Source organism: Microcaecilia unicolor, chromosome 3 (assembly GCF_901765095.1).
Source record: "Microcaecilia unicolor chromosome 3, aMicUni1.1, whole genome shotgun sequence".
NCBI classification, from domain to species: Eukaryota; Metazoa; Chordata; class Amphibia; order Gymnophiona; family Siphonopidae; genus Microcaecilia; species Microcaecilia unicolor.
In genome coordinates this window covers 356,718,826-356,743,840 of record NC_044033.1, presented here as the reverse complement: position 1 = coordinate 356,743,840, position 25,015 = coordinate 356,718,826, and the positions used below count along the sequence as shown (strand labels likewise).

General features: G+C 44.5%; 1 protein-coding gene across 2 annotated transcripts in view; it reads left to right on the top strand.

Moving 5' to 3' along the window:
* NHSL1 (NHS like 1) overlaps positions 1-25,015 on the top strand; it is a 451,367-nt gene that overhangs the window by 421,978 nt on the left and 4,374 nt on the right. The window contains exons 5-7 of one of the 2 annotated variants that reach the window (XM_030198527.1): positions 2,008-2,139; positions 9,514-12,849; positions 16,226-16,343. In XM_030198527.1, coding sequence (XP_030054387.1) covers positions 2,008-2,139; positions 9,514-12,849; positions 16,226-16,343 — 3,586 coding nt within the window. The remainder of the gene's footprint in view (positions 1-2,007; positions 2,140-9,513; positions 12,850-16,225; positions 16,344-25,015) is intronic. The other variant, XM_030198528.1, reaches the window with a different exon arrangement.

Here is a 25,015-nt window from a genome sequence, read left to right as displayed (position 1 = left end):
CCTTTTTTTTCCTCAGTTATTTAGAGCATTGTGAGGAGTAGCAAGATATTAAATTTTCTGGTGCTGTCTACACTGGTTTAAAGCTTACAATTCACCTAGTGGTTTGTATATCTTTGCCTGCTTCTTGCCGAGTTATACAAGTGATTTATAATCACATTAAACTTCACTTCTCATTTTCTCTGTTTCACATCAAACGGGGACAACATATAGATATATACTCACAAGTATTGCGACCTGAGTTAAAAGGAGACTTAATCTCCACTCTGCTGCTGTGCTGTCCTGGCCACTAGTGAATATTTCAGGATCAGTTAAGAGAAGCCGTATAGCTTTAGGGAAGACACATCTAGTGGTGGCTATTGCCATTAATCACTATAGTTTGCAGGTTATATTCTCTGCAATAGCTGACATTTGGGAAGCTTAGGCATTCGTTCATTCTGAGCAATGGAATGCAGAAATGGCTCTGGAAAGGTGGTGCTCAGCAGAAGGAAAAGAACTAAGGGGTCCTTTTACTAAGGTGTGCCTAAAAATGGACACATGCAGGTCCATTTTTCAGTGCATCTGCAAAAAAAGGCCTTTTTGGGGGAGGGGAGAAAATGGACATGCGGCAAAATAAAAATTGGCGTGCGTCCATTTTGGGCCTGAGATCTTTCCGCCACCCGTTGACCTAGCGGTAAAGTCTCACACATTAACCGGGCTGTAATGGCCTACACGCGTACAACGATGATTACTGCCTGGTTAGCGCCGCCACCTGCCGGAAATTTTGTGGCGCCTAATGGACGCGCATAAAAAGATTACCACTCGGGCCTCGCGGTAGCCAGGCGGTAGTTCAAAATTGGCGCGGCTTACTAAAAGGGCCCCTTAGTAAGCTTTCATGGGGTGGGGGGTGATGGCTCTCTGTTCTTTCAGATTAGGGAAATGCTTGCTTTTTACAGCACTCCTGTCACTCTAAGGCTTTTTGACCTTGTCATCTCTAAAACACCTTTGTTTAATTCCTTTACCAAATGGATCTTTCTATTAGAAGGATGTAGGTGGGAAGTTCAAAGGTTTATCCATCTCAGAGATCCCCTCTGCAGTTTTACAAGATGGGATTTGAATAGTAGGGATATGGTAAATTGTGATGCTGTATGGGAAAGCTCACACAGCAGTCTCTGTAAAATCCAACAATCCCCCCCCCCCCCATTTCCTCCTTGCCTCGTTGAAAATATTGGGGTTGATATGCAAAGCGATTTAACCCGGCAGGAGAGGCTCCTGCCTGGTTAAATTGTTTGTTCAGGGCTATCTGCTTAATACTTAGCGGATAGTGTGGGCCTGGTATCAATATTAACTGCTGAACTGAAAGCTGGTGATTTTGTGGGCATTCCAGGGGTGGAGTCGGCATTTATGAGGTTGAGTGTCGATATTCAGCACTTAATCCGCTTAAGTCAATGGTTTCCCAGGATGTCCACAATGAATATTCATGAGAGAGATTTGCATACGGTGGAAGCAATGCAAATCTCTCTCATGTATATTCATTGTGTTTATCTGACTGACTGGGGGTTCCTCCTGGACCAGGTTTGGGAACCACTGGCGCATAAATTAACCAGTCAAATTGGACCGCATCAAACAACCCTATCTTTATCTGGTTTTATTTATCACACTTAACCGCATAAGAGAGAGCTGCCTGCATATACCCAGATATTCAATGCCGGTGTCCAAATATTGCTCGGCATTGAGTATTCAGGTATAATGCTGCCACCAGCCAAAAATAAACCACCGTCAGCTGAATATTTACCCCATTGTCTGTTGCTGAGCTGTCTCTTTCCCTTCCTGTGTGAATTAGTAAATCCAAGCCTTATAGTGAAGGAGTACTGTATAACCTCTTCCTTTGTCCTTACTGTTGACATTAAACTAACATCATTCATAAATCCCTTTTTGTGGTGGTTTTCCAGGAATCTCCAGGTAAAAGGTGCATGATGTTAGCTTGCTTGAAAGTAATGTTGCTTTGCTTATTCTACTGCTCTGTATTAGGGGAGACTTTTGACCGCCAGGCCAGCATTCGGCGGTCTCTTATTTACACAGAGACGCTGGTAAGACGGCCGAAGAAAGTCAAAAGGAGAAAGACAATTACAGGCGTCCCCGACAACATACAAAAGGAGCTAGGTATGGCTCATCAGAACTGTATTACATTCCTTACTCTTCATCCTCATCACCCATCACCACTGAGACTAATGACATCTAGCCATGCTCATGAATCCCAATACAGTCTGATGGCCTGGTCAAGTTCCAGAGCAGTATGTGCATGTGCCAGCTGCAGAGTTTGTCAGTGCACACTAAATTGTTCCTTCAAACAGCATGGTGGGGAGATATATATATATAATTTCTGTAGTGTTAAAGGAATGCATTTTCCCTCACTTTTTATCTTAATTTACCGTACATAAGAACTGAATGTGATTTTTGAAGAATTAAATCACAGAGGGGAGTGCATGAGTATATAAATCTTTCAAGGAGGGGAATTTCTAACCAAGATATATAAGGGGTCCTTTTACAAAGCTGCAGTAAGCACCAGCGGAAGGACTTCCTGTGGTAATTTTTCAGCGTGTGTGTGTGTGTGCAAATGTATTTTTTTCACCAAGGGGTGTGTCTGGGGAGGGGGAGGGGGCAAACAGTGGGCATTTCTGTGTTAATCAGTGTATCTGCATTCCCGCATGCTAAATGATTAGTGCATGAGCCCTTACCACAGGGGCGTAGCCAGTATGGGGCCACGAGTGCCTGGGCCCCCATAGATTTGCCCCTGGACCCCCCTGCCGCCGCCTACCTTTGCTGGCGGGGGACCCCAACCCCCGCCAGCCGAGCCGAGGTCCTCTTCTTCCCAATCCCGCGCAAGGCTTCGTTCTAGTCTGACGTCCTGCACATTGTACGTGCAGGACGTCGGACTCACAGAAACAGAATGAAGCCTTGCAAGGCGGGGGGATCAAAGTTGGTGGGGGGTTCAGCAATGGTGGGGGGGGGGGGGGGGTCGGCGCTGCCGAGGGGGGGTCTAAAATGTGCCCCCTCACCTCGGGCTCTGGACCTGCCGAAGTCAGGTTACGCCCCTGCCTTACCACCTACGAAAAAGGGCGGTAAGAACTTGCACACTAATCTTTTTTTTTTTTTTTTTTTTTTTTTTTTAATGGCCACATGCTAATGGCAAAATTAGCACATGGCCATTACTTTGGAAAATGGAAAATCAGCCATTTTTCAGGTGTGCTAAAAATGGCTTTAACGTGCGGGAAAGACCCGCATAAGGGAACTCTACGGCCACTTTTTAGCGCAGCTTAGTAAAAGAACCCCTGAATGTTATTGCAACGGGCTTTCTTTTGGAGGGAAGCTGTTTTTTGATTTCGTTCTGTATGAGGGAAGTTTTCACATTGCATGTACTGTTGCAAGTTAAGCTGCTATTTTCCCTTTAGTGTTGCCTAAGGAAAAAGTACCCACAGACACTTTTTCCAACCAAAACAGTGTGCATAGGTTAGGAAATGCAAAACTAAATGTGTTGATGACAGCTCTTGACCCAACCCCGCTCCCAGGCACATCTTTTCTCAAAATATACATGTGGAACAGTGCTCGCATTTCTACCCGCAGGGCGAAAAACAGCTTTGAAAATAGCCTTTATGGTACATAAAATATTATTCTAATTCAAATGTTTTTTGTATATGCATTTTCGGTTTTGTCCTGCCTAAGAACTTCTGAGTTTGTGTGTTAAGGCAGAATCTTTATTGCACTTGGTTCATGAGCTACCTCGCTCTCCCTTTCAGGATTCCATTTTGGGACACATTGAGCAGCAGGAATAGCAACAGTAAACAAGATAACTGGGTTGGAGGGGGGATGTCAGTGGTGATTTTCCTCAGTATAGTTATTTTGTTTTATAAAATGAGAGGCAATGAGAGGGGGGGGGGGGAAAGAAGAATACTTACATGCATCCTAGATTGCAAGAGGGAGAGGGTAGGAGGCGTTATACGTGATGGTCTTATTGCGAGACCTAGACTCCGTAGAAGGGAGGTTGGGATCAAAGGGGGTAGAGGAATGTAGAAGGGGAGAAGCGGGAGGGTTTAGGGGACGGGGAGGATGGGAGACCTGGGGGATACGATTAATTGGTCCTAGTAAGGATTTAATATGGCTTAGGATGGAGAGAGAGGAGGGGTGGGGGCTGGGACACCCCTTTTCCTTGAGTAATTGGTATGCATTTCATGAACAGGAAACATATATGATATGGGACCTCTAAAAGTAGTTACATGGAATGTGGGAGGGATCTCGTCCCCTATAAAACGCTCTAAAATTCTGCAACATTTGCAAAGACACAAAGTTGATATAGCCATGCTACAAGAAACCCACTTATCGGCGGGGGAACATGCCAAACTCCGAACTTGGTGGGTGGGGGAATGTGCATTTGCAGCAGCACAGGGGAAGAAAGGAGGGGTCGCCATCTTGTTTCGAAAGGGAATAGCAGACAAAGTTAAAGTGCATTTTACTGATCCTGGGGGTAGATTCATACTTTGTGAGGCTCATATCCAACGCCAGATGGTGCTGTTTGGCAATGTATATGCCCCGAACCAATATGAGAGGAAGTTTTACAAGATGATCACCTCGAAATTATTAATAAATAATTCGTTACCCATAATAACAGGGGGGGATTTCAATATGGTAATGGACCCATTGATGGATTGCACGGGGATTAGGAGGCAAGAGCTTAATCAGGCATCCAGAGGGCTGCCTAATCTTTGCCGACAGGTGGGACTGGTAGACGTATGGAGGATACTGAATCCACAGGGGAAAGATTATACACACCTTTCGCGGGCGCACAGCACACAGGCACGGATTGATTATTTGTTGATCTCAGAACAGATATTTAGTTCAGTGACGAAATCGGTTATAGGAGCAGATGTGATATCTGATCATGCCTGGGTGGAGATGATTTGGGCGCCCAATGAGGAGAAGGGAGGGGAAAAGAGATGGGTTTTTCCTGCAGAGTTATACCGAGATCAGAGATTTAAGGCCGTTATACAGCAGAGTTGGCAAGATTATAAAAAACATAATGCAATACATGTGGAAAACCCAGTTTTGTATTGGGAGGCGGCTAAGGCAGTATTTCATGGAGAAATCATCAGCTACACAGCACATAAACGCAAAACTCAGAATAGAGAGATATTGAGACTAAGTCAATTAGTGTGCAAAGCTCGGAGAAGGTATGGTCAACAAGCCTCCACCGAGAATAGGCAGCATTTAATGCTTTTACAGACGAAATTAAATGAAATACTTCACTATAAAGCTGCGAAATCACAAACATATTACAAATATCAGTTATATAAGCATGGAAACAAGTGCGGTCGTTTAATGGCGCGTTTGATTGCAGCTAAACAGGGCAAAGCTAGAATCTTGACTATGAAGAAGGGACAGGGAGAACAAATTCATACGGATAAGGAAATCAGTGAGAATTTCTATCAATATTACAAAAGGCTATATGAGGCCCCACCTGATGATGGCCTAGAGGGAGATTCATATCTAGACCAGATCAGATTGCCAAAATTATCTCCCCAAGAAGGGCAATGGCTTAACACACTTATCACGCCAGATGAGGTGTACCTGGCGATTAACCAAAGTGAACTGCTTAAGGCGCCGGGAGTAGATGGGTACCGAGCGGAATTCTATAAAATCATGGGAGAAGAAATAACAGAACCCCTGGCCGCAATGTTTAACACTTTAATAGAGAAGGAAAGGATGCCTCCGGATCTAAATACAGCTTGCATTATAGTAATTCCTAAAAAAGGGAAGGATCCGGAGTTAGCTGAGTCATATAGACCTATTTCGCTCCTAAATTATGAAGTGAAACTGATGGCTAAGATTTTAGCAAACCGATTAGCAAGATTTTTGCCGAAACTTATACATGACTCCCAAGTGGGGTTTGTGAGGGGACGGAAAATTACTAGGAATGTCCGTAAGGTCCTGGCATCATTAGAAGCCAGAAATCGAGGGAATAAAAAGTCTTTGTTAATAAGCTTTGATGCTGAAAAAGCCTTTGACAAAGTAAAATGGAAGTTTCTATACGCGGTCCTTCAGAAATATGGAATCACGGACAGATTTTTGTCCGGGATCAAAGCTTTGTATGCAAAACCGAAGGCCAGAATATCAGTCAATGGTATAACAACAAGGGATTTTGAAATAAATCGGGGAACTAGACAAGGTTGTCCTCTATCGCCTCTATTATTTGTATTAACTTTGGATCCTTTGCTGAGAGACATTGAGGAGCAAAAGGCGGTAGCGGGGATATCAATAGGGGGAGAGGCCTTTAAGGTGGCAGCATTTGCCGATGATATTTTGGTCCATTTATCAGACCCCCAGAACTCTCTGGAAGCTTTGCTGGAGATCTTCTCCGAATACGGAGACTATGCGGGCCTTAGTTTAAATTTGGAGAAGTCAGAGGCATTAGCCTCTTCGGAGGAAGTATGGCAACAGTGGAGAGGCGAGTTTCCCTTGAGGAAAGCACAAACTTTTTTCAAATATCTAGGAATACTGATGCCCATAAATCCGGCAAGGCTGTATGACCTTAATATCAATAGGCTGCTGCAGGAAACTCAGAAGGTGTTACAAGGATGGCTGGATCTACCATTATCAATGCTAGGTAGAGTGAACTTGATTAAAATGGTGTTATTCCCCAGGTGGCTTTACGTAATGCAAACCATCCCGATGTGGCTTCGACGAAAAGACTTACAGAACTTCTATAAATTAGCATCAAAGTTTTGCTGGAGGGGCAAAAAACCAAGAATTCGCTTCTCGACTTTAGTAGGTAATTGGAGTCGAGGGGGGGTGGGGATGCCAGATTTAGAACTATACAACCAGGCATGCCAATTGCGTTATCTAGGAGATTGGTGTTTGGAAACACAGCGATACACTCCCACTGTGCTGGAGGCGGCACTCTGGGAACCTTATCAATTATTCTCACTCTTACACCACAAAACAGGTGATTTGCCAGAAGGGCTCAGTAAATGTGTGCTGTTGCGGCCGCTCAGGGAGATGTGGAGAGTGCTTATACGACACCTAGGGGGAGACCCTGAAATAACGGATCTATTAACAATATGTGGGAACTGTGAATTCTTACCAGGCTTGTTGAGCCGACACTTTGTAGTTTGGGCAAAGAAGGGGATTTCCAACCTGGCACATCTGGTGGATGGAGGTGGGCAGCCCCTTACAGAAGTAGAAATACTGGGGAAAGTGGGTGATTCCTGGGGTAACAGATTTGCTATAAGACAGGTGCGGCACTATATGGCCTCTCTCCCGGGAGACCCTTTGAGAACCCGGATGGGGGATAGGGTAACAAATTTTTTTCACTCTTTGGGTGAAGGTGAACTTACGATATCCCTGCTCTATAAAACAATATCAGGATGGCGACCCCCCAGAGATTATAGGAATCTGAAGAGCGCATGGGAAAAAGAATTAGGGACTAGAGTAGTTTCATGGGACATTACTAAATCGACAGCAAGAATACCTTTGCTAGTAGCTGATGCTCGCTTAAGAGAATGTGCCTATCGTTGTATCCATAGGGGATATATAACTGCTGTCCAACTAGCTCACATGGGAGAGAACCGGAGACCAGTGTGTCTCAAATGCGGAAAAGACCCTGGCACAATGTTACACATGTTTTGGAGATGCCCCGCCTTGAAAAGATTTTGGACACAGGTCCGAAGTTTTTGGAAGGAGCGACTGGGGCTTCGGATTTTGGGGACAGCTGAGCAGTTGATATTGGACATCCCGGGGGCCTTCAGAGGGCAGAATAAATTTGAAACAATATTGCTCAGAAAGATGAGTTTACTAGCCAGGAAATGTATTTTACAGTACTGGACAAGTAAAGATCCTCCAGCATATTGGCACTGGAGGAATCAATTACACCAGATGGCTTCTTGGGAGACTAGAGAATCCCGGCTCTCAAAGCACAAGAGAGTCACGTTCTTGGCTGTTTGGGGCCCTTATCTGAAAAGTCTAAGCCAGAGAGGTCGAAGTTTGCTCTTAAATGAAGGATAAAACCATAGACTACACTGAATAACTCCCAGGTCGAGAGGGGGGTGGGGGGAAGGGAGGGAGAGGGAGGGGAAGGATAAGTGGGATAAGAGCAATAAATAAAAGGCTGTACCACAAAATGCATAAATGACATATGTTTATTAACGAATGGTTGTATAATTAGCTTGAGATATGTTAAGGGTTAACTGCAGAGCCTTGTGTGGCTGTGTTTATATTTGTTGCAAATCTAATAAAAACCGTTTAAATATAAAATGAGAGGCAAATACCAGCCAAATGGGTCAGGCCATAATGTTGCCGTACAAGAATTCTGAGTTTGGAACCCTTGTCTGGTGGAGCTGCTCAGGCCTGGGGGGTTCTCTCTGGAGATGGTGCACACCAGCCTGAGGAGGGAGGTATGCACCTGCAGAGGCTGCCTCTTGAAGGAGAAACGGGGGAAGGGACAAAAATTAGGAGAGAAAATAATTTCTGAGTTAGGCAGGTGCGAGAGGATTTTTTTTTTTTTTGTTACTATATATATATATATATATATATATATATATATATATATATATATATATTATATATATATATAATTGTGAAAGATGTTCTGGTCATTTTGGCTTGTTTTAAAACTGTGGTGCAGGCCTTTGTTACACCTTTGTGGGATTATCGTAATGCTCTTTTCCTACGTTTGCCAGTTTATAAGCTTCGAGCCTTACAAATTTGTCAAAATGCTATGGTTCGTCTCTTGTCAAACTTAACTCGTTTTGCTCATATTTCTCTTGCTTTAAAGGAGTTACACTGGCTTTCCATAGTCTGGAGGATACAATTTAAGATCTTGACCTCGATTCATAAAGCCTCGAATGGCAATGTTCCTTTGACTTTGGCAAGTTCTTTGAAAATCTATAGGCCAACTAGGTCTTTGAGATCTGAAGACAAATTGTTACTCAATGTCCTGTCCTTTCTGCATGTTTGATCAGCTGTATATTGTTCCTTTATTTTCTGTACAGAAGAGGCTTGTCTTATGAGGTGCATTACCAGAAACACAGCGTAAAATCTGTTCTGCTGTGCAATTTAGGTAGCAAGTGAAGCATATATGTTTACTTGAGCATTTGCTGATGTTTAGATGGAATTTACTTTTAACAAAGAATTTTATGTTTGGGTGCTTAATCCGCATATGTTGCTTGTTATATTTGTGGTTAATATATTAATTTTATGTTAAAAATGATTTTACTGTGAACGTTCTTTTGCAAACCGCCTAGAATTATGAGAGCGATCTATAAATTTTTAAAATAAATAAAATGTATTAGATATGGATAGGCTGGCTGTTGTATCACAATGATGTACTAAGGCTTATGAAATTTCATGATTAAGGTGTAACAACAGACCAGTTATCTATCACAGGGCCCTTTCTTTGTAGGAAAAAAAAAGAATAAGGGTCAGGGGCACACACACACATAGTTATTCAGGGAATAATTTTGTTTTCTTTTTTTTTCAATTTGGCAGCTGGCACAAGCCCTCGCAATTTTCAGGGGCGCTCCATGTACATCCCAGACCACTATGCCACGCTAGGCAAACTGGAGACCTGCTACCACTCTCCACAGCGATCAGAAACCAGGGACTCCAGCTGCCAGACAGATGAAATAAAGGTTGTGCCCCCATCCATGAGAAGAATAAGGGCGCAGAAGGGACATGGTATTGCTTCTCAGATGTCCAATTCATCTGGAAACATGTCTACCCTAAGTGATCCCACTGGTCTTGAGTCATCTTCACACCTCAATGGGGATGTGCATTTCCACAGCCTGCCCAGGCACGGCCCTCGGGTATCTCTGCATTGTCTGGAACAGAAGCAGAGTGAAGCCTACCAAGAAGACTCAGTCAACACTTTGCCACACCATATAAGTAAGCTCCAGGTAGATGAAAGTGTTGTTCACCTGAGGAATAACCCTCGGATGGGAGCACTATCTAGGCCAAAATCGCAGGAAGTGAGAGGCTGCCACGGTGAAATGGTCTCCCACCCGGCATGTGTGGTTTCCCCTCATGCTGCATACTCAACCAGCGTCATCCCAAATGCCAAGTTATCCTCCTCTTCTGAACTTATTATGATCCACACCTCACAAACTACTGGACAGTTGGATAATAAGGTCACCTGCTCATCTTCCCATACTGGCGTAGTATCTGGAACATATGTGTCTGGCGAAAACTACCTTCGTGCCAGCAGTACAGTAAATGTGATAAAAGATCAGCATTCCACTAGCGGTCACTGGAATGAAAGTGACTCGGCTCGTCACTCACAAAGCTCAGATTTGGCTGCATCTAATGGCGCAATGCAGCCATCCCCCTGTGATTCTGCCGTTTCTCTCAGCACACCCGGTAGCGGGGACAGTGGACAACAGCACTTTGTCTACCACTACAAAAATAGTTCCAGTTGTGAAAACTACTTCCTGGACAGCGATGGCAAGAATGGGTCTAATTATTCCAGAAGCAGCACCCCCTCTCATAGACAGCACTGCCTGAGCCCTAGTTGTTCCAGTCCTGGAAGTAATATGAGCAGTAGCAGCCTTGGAAGGACTGTGTCACTCAAAGCAGATTCAAGCTCTTTGTATTCGCTAGACCATGATGGCTACTACACCTCCATGCACTTGGACTCTGGACTTAGATCTGGGAACCAGTGCGGCAGCAATGGTTTTGGAAACCCGAGGCACAGCGTGATCAACATTTTTGATAAGCAGAGTGAAGAGAGCAGGTCAACTTACAGCGATAAATCCCTTACACGCAGCATATCCTTGAGGAAATCCAAGAAACCACCTCTGCCGCCATCCAGGACAGACTCGCTGCGAAGGCCCTCCAAGAATAAAGCCCAATCCAGTGGTCAGGTGCTAAATGAAACGCTAATTGCCACTCTTGAGCACTCCCTGCACATGAACTTCAAGTGTAAGAACAGTAGCTCTCCATCTCAGAGCCCTTGTAGTGACTGTGAGGAGCCATGGGTGGTGCGCTCTCGCAGTCAGAGCAGTGTCAGTGTGAGCAGCAGCAGTGGAATATCTGCTTCAGCTCCCAATATGTACTCTATCTGTGCCGTGACACCATCACAGAGCGATACTAGCAGCATTAGGTCAGAATATACTGAGCCTTGGGGTTACTACGTTGACTGCACTAGGATACAGAATGATCAGCCAAAGTCTCCAGGAGTTCATCCAGTTGCACATGGTGATTACCCCATCAACCACCTCAATCACGGATCAAGGACTTCTGCACCACAAGTGCCCATTCAGTCGATTAAACCAAAGAACTCGTCTCCAGAAAAGTCCTGCCGAGTTACCTCACCATCAAGTGGCTATTCCAGCCAATCAAATACACCCACAACACTCACACCAGTGCCTGTACTTGGCAAAACCATGACACTAGGAAACGAAAAGCCGAAGCAAAAACCTAAAGTGCCTGAAAGAAAGTCCTCATTGTTGTCATCCATCTCCAACTCTTCATCTTCAACATCTCTTTCATCAAATACTTCGGACTCTAATCAGCAAAATGTGAAGAAATCCGTTTCTGTCTTGAACTCCCCTCCGGCATCTCCAGGTGTCCCCAAACCTCTACTGCCATCTTATCCAATGATAGATACAGTGGATCTGTTTCCTCGACCACTGTCTCCCTGTTTTCCCCCTCCACCCCGAGAAGTTGTTATGCAGTCTTCTGTTCAGACTAAGACACCTTGGTTTTCGTACTCTCAAGCAACAACTACTGTGAGTGATGGGTGCCCAAGTCCTTCTCTTCTTCCTCCTACGCCCCCTCCGTTACCATCTGGTCTTCCTCCACCCGCCCCACCTCTAAACTCCAAACTAATGATAGCCAAGACTAGACATCAGCCAGTTCTTCCAGAAAAATTCAATATAGAAAACTCTATACACAGTTCTGGCAAACAGGTATTGAATAAGCCAGAGACTCTTCAGCCAAAGATGCCTGTAGTTACCACACAAGCACTGCAGATGGTACAGTTGAGGTCTGTGAAAAAAGCAGCAAAATCAGAAATTGAACAGCTGGTTGATTTGGCGTCCAAATCACAGGAAACCACGAAACCTATAGTGCCACAGAAGTTTTTAGAACCAACACCTTTTCCAGCCCCTGGAATGAGCAGTGACCAAGGAGGGGCAAAAACCCAAAACACAGCTGTCAAATACTTCCAACAGATATCCCCTAACCACTTGCATTCAAATGATCAAAGCATTCCAGCAGGGCTAATTAGTACTGAGTCTCTTCCAGGAAGACATACTGAACCTGTACTTTCCAAGTCAAGCATGAGAGAGAGGCCTGTGATTGCCATGGAGGAAGAAAAATCTCAGGTCAACCCCAGCAGTCCTGCACCTTTGGAGGAACTAGGCTCCCCAGCAAAGATTAGGAGTCCAAACTCATCTCCTAGCAAGAAACCACCCCCCATTTCAAAGAAACCCAAACTGTTCCTCATGGTTCCACCACCACAACTCGATCTGGCAATGGTAAAAACAACTCAGGTGAATGAAAACTTCACAAGCCGACCAAATGCCTCTGAGGGAAAGTCATCACCTGTACGTTGTGAAGAGGCCCAAAAGCAGCTTATGGCCGATTGTACTTCTGAGTTGACTGACTCGGGCAGTCTGGCTTCCAGCACAGGCCCTGCATGCTATTTCTTCTCTGGTGATATATTAGATGTTGAATTAAGTGGAGCTTTGCCTGCAGTACCACCTGCTCAAGAAATGTACATATGGGAGGAAGAGGAGCGGACAAGTTTGGATGAGGACAGTGCTTCAGATGCGACCTCAGATAGCAGTGTGAATACCAGCAGACATCCATGCCAAGATGACAGTGGTAAGACTGAAAATGTCTTTTGGGGTTTTTTTTTTTTAATGCTACCTTTCATTGCATTTGCTGCTTTCCTGTGGCTGTGGAGAATTTGAGCACATTTAGCTTTTGGTGGTTTTGTTTGTTTTGTAAGATGAATGGGAGTGGGATGTGCAGAGATCAAATTAAGGTCCATGCACATATCAGATTGCTGAAACTCTTAATGCTGTTTTGTTCTAGAGTTTTAACATATTTATTTACCTCAGCTGCAACCCTATCTGCTTGAAAGGAGCCAATTATTATTCTCATTGTTATGAAACAACAGTCCCATGAGTGGACTGCAACATATATGAAGCACACCTGTTAAGGGATTCTTTTTAGGATTTTTAGATTTAAATATATTGATGATAAACCTGTATAGAAGCAGCAGTAATATATAAAGGGTCAGTGGCGGTGAGTGTTTGCTGACCTCCACCGACATTATTTCGGGATATTCAGTGATGGGCCCCTGTCATTGGCATTGGATATCCAGTTTTGCGGAACTGGCTACCACATAGCCAGTTAAGTCCGACATTCAGCACTTACCCGGCTGTGGGTTTCCACATGAAGCTAGGACTGACTTTTATTCAGTCCTTTTTATGTAGTTAACCTGTCTGGTTAAATTATGAATATGAGCGCTTAACCCACCAAGTGCTGACTCTACCCCGGAACGCACCCAAAATAGCCAGTTTTCACTTAGGTATTAATCGTAAATTTTCAGTGGTGATAACCGGTTAAATGCTCCTGAAAAGTAGTGGTTAGCCCAAAGCAGGTGATTTAAATATCAACCCCCTATATGTTTTTGAAGAGAAACAGCCAAAATTGATAGGAATCCTTTTTTCCTTTCAGGTTGTTCTGGTTCATTTCTGAAATAAAATGTTTTAAGTTCTCTTCTCTCCTCCTCCCCCCTTGCACTATAAATGCGGTACCTTTAGCTCTTCAGGTCATCAACAGGAAGCTTACAGAGCCAGTAGACAAATGGCAAATGCATCCAGAGATAAGGTTGCAAGAGGTCATCAAGGACAGCATTTCTCAGCCCAGTCTGATTTCTCAGGACATCTCATTCACTGTCCTTGGATGCACTGAAAAACCTGACTGTTTGTGGGACCCTGTAAGAACCAGGGGCGTAGCTAGATGGGGGCATGAGCCCCCGCAGATTTAGCCCTAGCCCCCCTCCTTTCACACCCGCCGACCCTCCCCTGCCACATTCGGCAGCCGCCGCCGTCAGGTACCTTTGCTGGTGGTGGTCCCCAACCCCGCCAGCCGAAGTCCTCTTCAGCACCGGTCTCCAGCGCGTTGCTGATCTGGATTCTGTTTCTGTGAGTCCTGACGTCCTGCACGTCAGGACTCAAAGAAACAGAATCCAGATCAGCGAACGCGCTGGACTTGGAGAGGGGCACTGAAGGGGACTTCGGCAGCATAGGTACCTGGCGGTGGCAGGGGAGGGTTGGCAGCGTCTGGAGGGGGGGTCGAAAGGGACAGGGGAGGGACGGCGGTACCAGGGGGGGTGGCTAAAATGTGCCCCCTCACCTCGGGCTCTGGACCCCCCTCCTGGCTATGCCCCTGGTAAGAATTCTGGCTATGCCCCTGGTAAGAACCACTGATTTTGGCCATCCGCTTAGCCTATTGATTCCCAAACCTGGTCCTGGAGGCACCCCAGCCAGTCAGATTTTCAGGATAACCACATTGAATACTTCTGAGAGAGATTTGTCCTCCAGTGCATGCAAGTTGCTGTTAAGAATGCATTGTAGATATCCTGAGAACCTGACTGGCTGGGGTGCCTCTAGCAGAGGCACGTACAACATGCAGCGACATCAGACTCTGAAACTGGATTCAGCAGCTTTGAACAGCATGGAGGACGATCGAAGAAGAGCTTAAAAGACCTCGGCTGGCGGGGGTTGGGGTCCCCTGCCAGCAAAGGTAGCCGACGGCGGGGGAGGGTTGACGGCGGTAGGGGGGTCCAGGGCGAAATCTGTGGGGGCCCAGGCCCCCGTGGCCCACGCAGATACGCCCCTGGCCTCTAGGACTAGGTTTGGGAACCACTGGTTTAGCCACTTGTCTCCTACTGAAGACACAGCTAAGAATGATTTTGGTGACTGCTTTTCTTTTTATAAAAACAGGGGATGTGGTCACAATACTAGGTGCAAATCATTAATGGGAAACCAAGGTTAAAATATATAAGCTAAAAAAAAGGGAAACAAACCCCAGGCGAGCAATAACATTGAAGAATTTACAGTTATATTACTTCCCCCGAGTAGAAGACTGTATGATGTGTCTCTCTTCATCTGCATCTTACAAGGAGTCCTTTTAGGTGTGCCTGTGGTGAAGAGAGAGCAGCTTCCTTGCTCTGTAGCGCCTCTTGTTCAGAATTTCCTCCTTCAGCAACCCCTTAATTCAGCTGGAGAAGAGCGTGTGCAAACTTTTTTGAGGTGTTCTCATTTTCTACCTCAGAATAAGTATAGCTCCTTTGGTGTCAGTAGGAAAGCTATAATCGCTACCATATGCCGCGAGTGAATTATTTATTTATTTATTTATTACATTTGTATCCCGTGCTTTCCCACTCAAAGCAGGTTCAACGCGGCTTACACAGTAATAGGGAATACAGAATATTGTAGCAAGAGCAAAATTTAAGTATAACAGAGTAGTAGAATAGATAAGTAGGTAGAGATAGGCAATGGAGAAGGGATTAAGGTGGGAGATATAGTCTGGGTCAATGGTTTCTTTGTGAGGAAAAGGCCACAGTGAGGGGCTCCTGTAGATGGTGAGAGGTGGGTTTAAAATTCCTGCTTAGCAATAGTCCTAATATAATTATGTCTCCAGTGTGGTGTAGGTGGCAGAATGTTAGCCCCCCCCCCAAATTACATGGATTTTCAATCTGAGCCGGAAGGCCAAGAAGGAATCAGCCTTAGCTCAGACCTCACACTTGATCTGGTCCAAAAAGGCTGGTAGTTTTGGTAGGCTCCTGATGAAAACTCTGGGACCAAAGTGGAGGTGTAAGCCTCTGGTGTGCTTTTGTTGAATTGGTTTTTAGTTATCATACCGTTGTAGTGGAGGAAAGCTCAGAACACAGATGGAGTTTTCATGCACCCCCGGCAATTGCAGAATTAAATGGAAGTTCCACACAGACACCAGCTTCATAGTGTAATGATATTTGTGTTGCTGGAAATAAGTCTGCCAACTGTGGGCTTGCTTTTTTTTTTTTTTCTCTCTCCCTTCAGTGTCGCACATGCTAAAAACTCCTCCATAGTCTTCTCTCCTTCTGCATTTATCATACCAGAATTGGCCAAAATACAGCAGGGTTGTTTCTGTACATAATGTGCCGCTATTACCGATGGTGAGCAATGTTTTCTTACTTTCTGCGCAGCCGAGGTGTTTGAGTCAGAGGAGGGGATCGCATCATCGCTGTGCAGGGAGAAGAGTGAGGAGGCGATGACTCCTACCCGACCCAGGACCACCGAGGATCTCTTCGCAGCCATTCACAGGTAATGCCCGAATTTATGCCTCCAGCAAGCTGCTGCTGCAGTCATATGCTGTGATTTTTCTATTGATTAAGAATTCCAGATACGTGGGATAGGTGTAAGCATAGCTGTGTGCTGCTAAGACACCCTCAGACTGAAAGAATTAAAAGTCAACTTTGTGTGTTATTTATAAATCACTTCAAAGTGAGTATTAAATACGGTGAAGCCGTATTGTGTTCTCTGTACACCAGCTTTGTATGTTGTGATATCTGACCTACTTACTGTGTGTTTCTTTCTGTAATTTATTTGCTCCTCCATTTCTCTATGCTTTACCTCCTTTCCTCTGCTGTTTGTACATTGCAATTTGCAATGGGCTGAAGGTTAATATGTCCTGGCAAGCATGGCTTCAACTGGCAGGTGGCATGGTAATTGTCAGTAAGGCAGGATAGTAGGTGTTGGATTAGAGTATGTGATAAATTAGAAACCCCAATTCATTCCAAAGGGAGGCGCGTGCATTAAAGATGAGAGGCAGCACTTTTGACCAGCAGTAAACCTAATATGACATGTTTTGGACTGCACGATGGAAAAACATTCAGATTTGAGTTAAGGACCATCTGAATTGAATCTTGTGGTTGTGTACTGCCATCTTGTGGTCAGAAGAATTACAGCAGATATTGAATACACAGTAACTGGCTGTCTCTTGTCAGATTTTAATTCCTGTTCTACTACTACTATTTAGCATTTCTATAGCGCTACAAGGCGTACGCAGCGCTGCACAAACATAGAAGAAAGACAGTCCCTGCTCAAAGAGCTTACAATCTACGCAAACCCATTATTATCTTTTCTCCTTCATTTCCCTTTTGCCAAACTCCTTCCCCCCCCCCCCCCCCCACACAGATATTTCTGTACTTACCATACTGTAGTGTAACTTTAATTCACACTTGAATCTTTGCCTTGGTTACTTGTGCTGAACGTGGTTTTTACGTTGTCAGCTTGAGCTGTAAATGGTGTCCTTGCTTTCCCATCTTGTTTTTCATTCAACCGAGCATCTTGTAAGTTTGGAGAGATCCTGTTTTCCTCTTTGCATTTTCAGAGCTGACTCTTGTGAATGAGCAAGAAGCCAGTAGACCGTAGCAGTTCAACATTTAACGTTCATTTTAAGAGAGCTGACTGGCAGTCATTCTGGAGCCACCTTATAAACTAGCCAGAGATGCACTCGCTGTGCAGTACACATGCTTTGTTTTTGGTTTGGGTTTTTTTGTGCCCGTGTTTATTAAATAAAGTATTTTATAAGCTGAATTGCTTTGGTCTCTTTTGAGGATGGTGTCTCCAAATGGCTTAGTTTTGCACAGAGAAACTTGAATCATATACAATTGTTCCAAATCTAGAGATTTAAATGAGCATGTGAACACATAATTTATTATTAATAATAAGTAGCCTCATAAGCCCAGGGTAGCTCTCATCATAGGCTACCCCACCTACCCGACACCACAAAGAAAAACTCTCTTATTAATCTTTCTCTGAGAGAAAAGTCTGCAGTATCTAGGTCTATGGGTAAACAATCCTAATTTTATGGATTAATAGTTCAAATGCTCAACAAATCCTCAAAACTTTATATGACCAATGAAACTCTACATTTGGTCTATAGAGATAAGAAGACAAAAAATGTACTTCAAAATCACATCAATGGCATCCAGGTTGAAAAATATATATATATGTACTTAGCTTCACCATCAAAGGTCTCTAAACTCCGTGACTATATATTCTTTCTTAGATCAATCCTTGGTTGTCATCTTATCGTATCGCTGTCCATCCACAGAGTTCTGCTCCATTCCATGCTCAATGTGGTTCAGCATCCATCCAAATCTCTCTTATTCCTCCTTATTAGTTTTGCACATATCAGTTACACAATAAATTTCTGGCAAATCAGGACAAGCCTAAAACAAACAAATGAAAAAAAAATAGGCAGAAACACTGTGGAGGAAAAAAAGATCTCAGAGCAATCTGCACTTGATTCCTCAGTGCTAGAGCTTAGCTGAATCGATCATAGATCTCTAAAAAAAAAAAACAACTTGCTTTTTCTATTTTACCAATGTTTTAATCCATACAAAACATACTTGGCTTCAGAATGCTCAGAAGCCCATGAACATACCATGACAGTAATGAACATCACTCCTAAGCCATGGTATGGAGTATGATCTCAATTACTCAGATTTAATGCTAGGGCTTGACATTATACCATATGCTACAAACAACATCATACACTAAGGAAACAGCGAAAAGCTGAATTATACTCCAGAGTCTACTGCTTGGGGTTAGGTTTAAAGAAAGTTTCACCATCTGTGTTCTGTATAGTGCATCAGAAGTACACAGAGTAAATGATAGTAATCACACTCCCATTTAAATGTATACTGTTGTTTTTTAAGGTCTACTCCTGGAGAAATTCTGTGCACAGTATTTTAAAGTTTTTAACATTTTTTTGTGCAGAATTCTCCCATCATAAGGCCTAACTTCCTCCACCCCCCCCCCCCCCCAGCGCTGAAATTCCCCTCCCCAACTTCCTCAGACTCTACCCTTACCAGCTCTCTTACTCCAACTGCACTTCTCCCTATTCCCAGCCTTCCCTGCCACCCCACAGTTTTCTATCCTCTATAACTCTACTACTACTACTACTTCTCATTTCTAAAGTGCTACTAGACGTACGCAGTGCTGTACACTTGAACACGAAGAGACGGTCCCTGCTCGACAGAGCTTACAATCTAATTAGGACAGACAAACAGGACAAACGAGATAAGGGAATATTAAAGTGAGGTTGATAAAATAAAGGTACTGAACAAGTGAGTAAGGGTTAGGAGTTAAAAGCAGCATCAAAAAGGTGGGCTTTTAGCTAAGATTTGAGCCAGAGATGGAGCTTGACGTACCGGCTCAGGAAGTCTATTCCAGGCATATGGTGCAGCAAGATAAAAGGAACAGAGTCTGGACTTAGCAGTGGAGGAGAAGGGTGCAGATAAGAGAAATTTACCCAGTGAATGGAGTTCCCGGAGAGGAATATAGGGAGAGTGGAGAGGTACTGAGGAGCTGCAGAGTGAATGCACTTATAGGTCAATAAGAGGAGTTTGAACTGTATGTGGAAACGGATAGGAAGTCAGTGAAGTGACTTGAGGAGAGGGCTAATATGAGCATAACGACACTGGCGGAATATTAGTCGTGCAGCAGAATTTTGAACAAATTGAAGAGGAGAGAGATGGCTAAGTGGGAGACCTGTGAGAAGCAAGTTGCAATAGTCTAAGCGAGAGGTGATAAGAGTGTGGATGAGAGTTCTGATAGTGTGCTCAGAAAGGAAAGGGCAAATTTTGGTAATGTTATAGAGAAAGAAACGACAGGTTTTAGCAGTCTGCTGAATATCCCTAATTCTATCTATCCCTAAGGTCTCTTGCACATCTCCATATTCTTCCCATCTCCCCACACCCCAGGCCACATACCCTGCCTCTCCGTCCCTCCTCTCCACCACCCCAGCACATACTCCTATCCCAGCTTGCTGAAACAACCCCTACCCTTCACTGTACCTATCCCAGCCTGCTCTGTAGCGATGGGGGGCAGTAGTGCAGACCACTGCAGAAAGCCATACTACTCCCCCCCCCCCCCCCGTCTCAATCATGCAGCAAGAGGAGGAAAAAGTAAATAGCTGCATGTCGCACTGCATCCTTTTGCTCTTCCATCTGAACAGTGCAGGCCTCCATACAGCTGCATGGTTCAAGTGAACAGTTAGGCCTAGTACAACAGAGGAGGAGGAGGACATGGCCTGTTGCACAGCTGTACGTTTCCTTCTCTTGCCACACAATCTGTTGGGGAGGGGGGAATCAAGGAGAGCACAATTTCCTCAGAAGTGAGTGTCTTAGGGCCCTGTTTACTAAGCTAGCTAGCGTTTTTAGCATGTGTTAAACACTAGAGAAACACATATATTCCTGTGGGCATCTCTAGCATTAGCGTGCGCTAAAAATACGTGCCTATAGTGTGGCTTAGTAAACAGGGCCCTTATTGCGTAGAAGTGTCCAGGATGAGTCTGGAAATGATCCCATTTAAGTAAACCACCTTTGTGTCTGGGTTCTAGACATCTAGTCCCCAGTGAATTCTGCTTTCTTTTACAAAAATAAATATCAGCTATGACATCGCAATTCACCTCTTCTGTGCCTAACAGTGCTTTTGGCTTTTCCAACATCTGCTGCATTTTCAAAAATAATTCTTCTGGGGAACTTTTGGTCAGATACTTATCTCTTCGCCTGGGTAAAAACCTTTCTGACACAGACAGTACCTTCCTTCACTGTGTCTCGGATTTATGGACCAATCTTTTTACCTGGGAGAAAAACAACCCAGCAGACATCTGCACTACAAAAGTAGACGACCCCCCACCCCCACCCCAAAACAAACCAAGGTATTAAAAAATATAAGCATTTTGATGCAAAAAAATATGATCACAAGTCCAAGATTGCCATGTTTCAGCTATAATGGCTTCATCGGAGGTTGAGCAAATTCTCATCAATTTTTGCCGTGTCAAAACATATACAATGTATACATAAAAATGTGGAAGTGTCTTCAAAACAGATCATCTGCTGGGACACAGACCTATTGTCTGAAATGCTCGTAGCCATTAAAAGCATCATTTACTGTCGGTACCAAGCAGAGCCCATCTCAGCCTCCATTCACCAGGCAACTATGCTTGTAGCTCCACTTCCCTACCACTAATGAAGCAACAGGCGCCAGCTTTTTAGGTGGGGTTTTTTTTTTGGGATAATATCTTTATTGAGTCAGAGTAGATGCATAACATACAAAATGTGGGGGAATTATACCCCCTGTTACAACGAAACAAGAATCATAATGATGGACAATACTCAGTTCCGTAGTATCAATGCATAAAGTTATGTACTCATAATAGAAACATAATCAGTCCCTCCCTGACTCAGATTTTTACAATAAACATCCCCACCCCTTCTCCCCCTCCCTCCCCTGTCCGTCCAGGAACAGAATCAATGGGATGTGTCTCCTTCACTGCCCACTGCTGCATGTAGGTTAGGTGCTTTAACATCTCCAATATTATGTACTTTTCTAGAGGGCAAGAAGGATGTCTTTCTGTCTCTTGACTACTGCTTGGACTTTCATGATCCTCAGGCCCTGAGGAATTCTTTGCTGCCTGCAGTACTCCAAGAGAAATGAATAATGTAGATCATATCTAATTGCATTCTTTTGAAGTAAAATCACATTTGACCAACGATCTAACAACGTAGTGTTAGTATCAGTATCTTCATCCTCAATAAAAGGAGCCTGAGACTGTAGTAGTCCATTAAGATGATCTCCTGAGAAACTTGAGTATATCATCCCATGGGCGAAAGGCCATGTTGGGACCCAATGACGCATGGTGTTCTTCCAGTCTTTTGTGTTTTGTCTCTTGACTGCTGCTCCCATCTTCCTGGCATCCTGTTGACTGGCTGTGTCTGAGAAATGGGCTGTAGGGAGAGGAGCTGGATATATGATAGATTGTAAGGTGAAGGGGTTTGAAAGGGGTTAGTGCAGAGGGTGAGGCAGAAAGGCACTGTAGGGTGAAGAAAATCTGAACGATGGGGAGAAAAGTTGGAAATAATGCCTTAGAAGAAGAACCAGATGCAGGCTGAGAAGGGGATATAGTCTGTGATAGGGAAAGGGAACTAGGAGAAGGAGGTGAGAGAGTGAAGAGAAGGGACACACGCTGCCTAGGGGAGAGGATGTGAAAAGCGGATTGGAAAAGAGTTGTAACAGGAAATGGGATCATGGTGAAGAGGAGAAACATGAAGGTGAAAAAGCGAAGAGGCAGGAGGGGTGAGAATAAAAGGAACTGAGGGAAGATAAACTGTGAAGAGAGAGGCCATGGAGGGAGCTACCCACATGGAAGAAACAAGATAATAAAGAAATGAGCGGAAGACGGGAAAACAAGGAATGAGAACACACAGAGGATGTTATGAGAAGAAGGGAATGGGACATATACCGCCTTTCTGTGTTTTTTTCCAACTACATTCAAAGCGGTTTACATATTATATACAGGTACTTATTTGTACCTGGGGCAATGGAGGGTTAAGTGACTTGCCCAGAGTCACAAGGAGCTGCAGTGGGAATTGAACCCAGTTCCCCAGGATCAGAGTCCGCTGCACTAACCACTTGGCTACTCCTCCATTCTTATGAAGATGAGAGGACTGAAGTAAATAGTGTAAACACACAGGTTGGAAAATGGTTTTAAGTTTAGTAAAGAGTTCTGTGCTAGCTGAGCTAGGTCAAAGGTGGGAGCGGCTGGTATTCTGCTCTTCTTTTCTAGCCCTGTAGTTACAAGGATAAGTAAGGTATTTTACTGGAAGGATATGAGGGAGAGGCAGAAAATTCCTAACTTGCTCTTCTTTGGCAGCTCTGTTATGTGCTATGGTCAAGTCTCAAATTGAAAGAGTACAGAGAAGCACCGTTTCACAAAAATAAAACAACCCTTCCCCCTGCTAGGTTCCATGGGAGGTGGACCAAGTAAGCTTATGTTGCCCTGGGCCAAAGAAAAATAGCACAGCGCAAGCAAGAGAAGATGACAGGAGAGCCAGGTGGGGATTTAGAAGGGGGCAAGGAGTACATTGTCCCCCAAATTATGTGTATTTCTTTGTTAACATGGCCAAAACTGAGCTTCTCATCTTTCCCCCTAAACCCACCTCTCCTCTCCCCCCTTTCTCTGTTTCTGTGGCTGGCACTCTCATTCTCCTTGTCTCATCAGCTCTTAACCTTGAGGTCATCTTCGACTCCTCTCTCTCCTTCTCTGCTCACATTCAGCAGATTGCCAAAACATGTCGTTTCTTTCTCTATATCATCAACAAAATCCGTCCCTTCCTCTCTGAGTACTCTACCAGAACCCTTATCTACACTCTTATCACCTCTCGCCTTACCTCTTAGTTGTTCTGTTTGTCTGTCCTATTTAGATTGTGAGCTCTTTGAGCAGGGACTGTCTCTTCATGTATGGTGTACAGCGCTGCGTATGCCTTGTAGCGCTATAGAAGTGATAAGTAGTAGTAGTAGTTCCCTCTTGACCCAGCTGGTGACTCCTGGCTTCCTTTTCCCTCCCATCACAGCTCTTCTGCTTAACTCCTGGTTCAACTCAGGGCCACTTTTTGGGAGGTGCGATCTGTATGGCTGCACAGTGCACCATAAATGAAGAGGGTACTGCCATACTGCTGTCTTTTGATGTCCTTTGAGCAGAAGGAGAGGGGATTGGGGAAATAGTGTTGGGCAGAGGGTGGGAGGAAAAGGAGATGTTCAATAGGAGGAGATAGAGATGCAATTCTGGAGTTACCATTACCGCTGAAGAAGGGGGTGCTACGATAACATTGCCAGTACTCTGCTGGATAGTTTAGTGCCAGCCCTAACTCAGCGCCTGGAACAGCCACTCAGTCTGTCCGTGAGAGCTTTTGTCAGGTGAGGTGGTATGCAGTGGGTGGATAGGAGTGCATGCTTGTGTCCAGGGCTAAGATATACTGCATAGTATGCCTTCTTGGATGTTTTCAGGCTGAGGGCAGGAAGCACCATGTGCAGCTGTGGCCCTGTGACTTCATTGCCGCGGGCTGCTGAGGCTTGGACATGCAGGTGATAGGGAATCTCTGTTAAATGGTAGTGGTGATAGGGACACGGCATGAAACTACCATTGACCTGCAGTCTGTGTGTTCTGGGAGAAGCACTGCAGGAGATGGGAAGGTAGGAATGGTCCCAGGGAGCAGAGCATTTCTGAGGCTCTGGAAAAGTATCAGAAATGTGATCATGTCTCTGGGGAATGGGGGAATATAATGTATTGAGATGCGAGTTGAACCTGCTTAAGAGGTATTGAAGGATGGGTGAGCCAAAGCTAGCCTACAGGGAGGGAAAATTGGGTAGGGAGGGTTGAGCTGGCAACCTAATGGGGGGAGAGGGGAGCACTTGAGGTCAAGGGGGAAATAGGGACCAGAAAAGTTTTGGGGTAGGGTTCTTCGTACCTTTTTACTTGCTCCATTCCCTTATCCAAAACACGGAGTAATAAGCAAGGGGAAGTGTAGGATAAGAGTACAAGAAGAGGAAGAAGAGATTGAGAGAAAAAGCTGAGAGAGAATTAGTTTGGAAAAAGAGTGTGTGGTTCAGATAGGCTGGGTAGGAAGAGAGACCGTTGAGGGTTGGCTGAAAGGGGGAAGTATGGGTGATATGGATGGTTCAGACTGGGCTGGAAGGGATAGAGAGAGTGTGATGCAGATTGGCTGTGGGGGAAAGAAGAGTGAGGTGGGGCTAAACTGGTGAAGATGATTTGAGGAAGAAAGAGAGTGGTGGAATTTCAGTACTTCCCTAGCTGCTGCTTTGGCCATATGAATCCTCCATGTGCATGCACCCCCTGTTATTCTCAGTTGTGCCAGTGATTGTTTTTCCTTTTTCACAGTGGTTTATATTAAGCAGAGTACCCCCAAACATTTTGAAAAGTTGGCTCCTATAAATGGTGCTACAACATCTAAAGTTTCCTCCAGCTTAACATTCCAATTCAAAACTAGCCATCCAGTATCAGCAGTAACTTCCCCTGAGGTTTGGCTTTCTAACTTGGATCAGTTAGGGATTTTTGACTATCTGTGTTAGTATGAAAATGCTCTTTTGTTTCAGAAATTTGTCTTGCACTCAAATTCTTGATC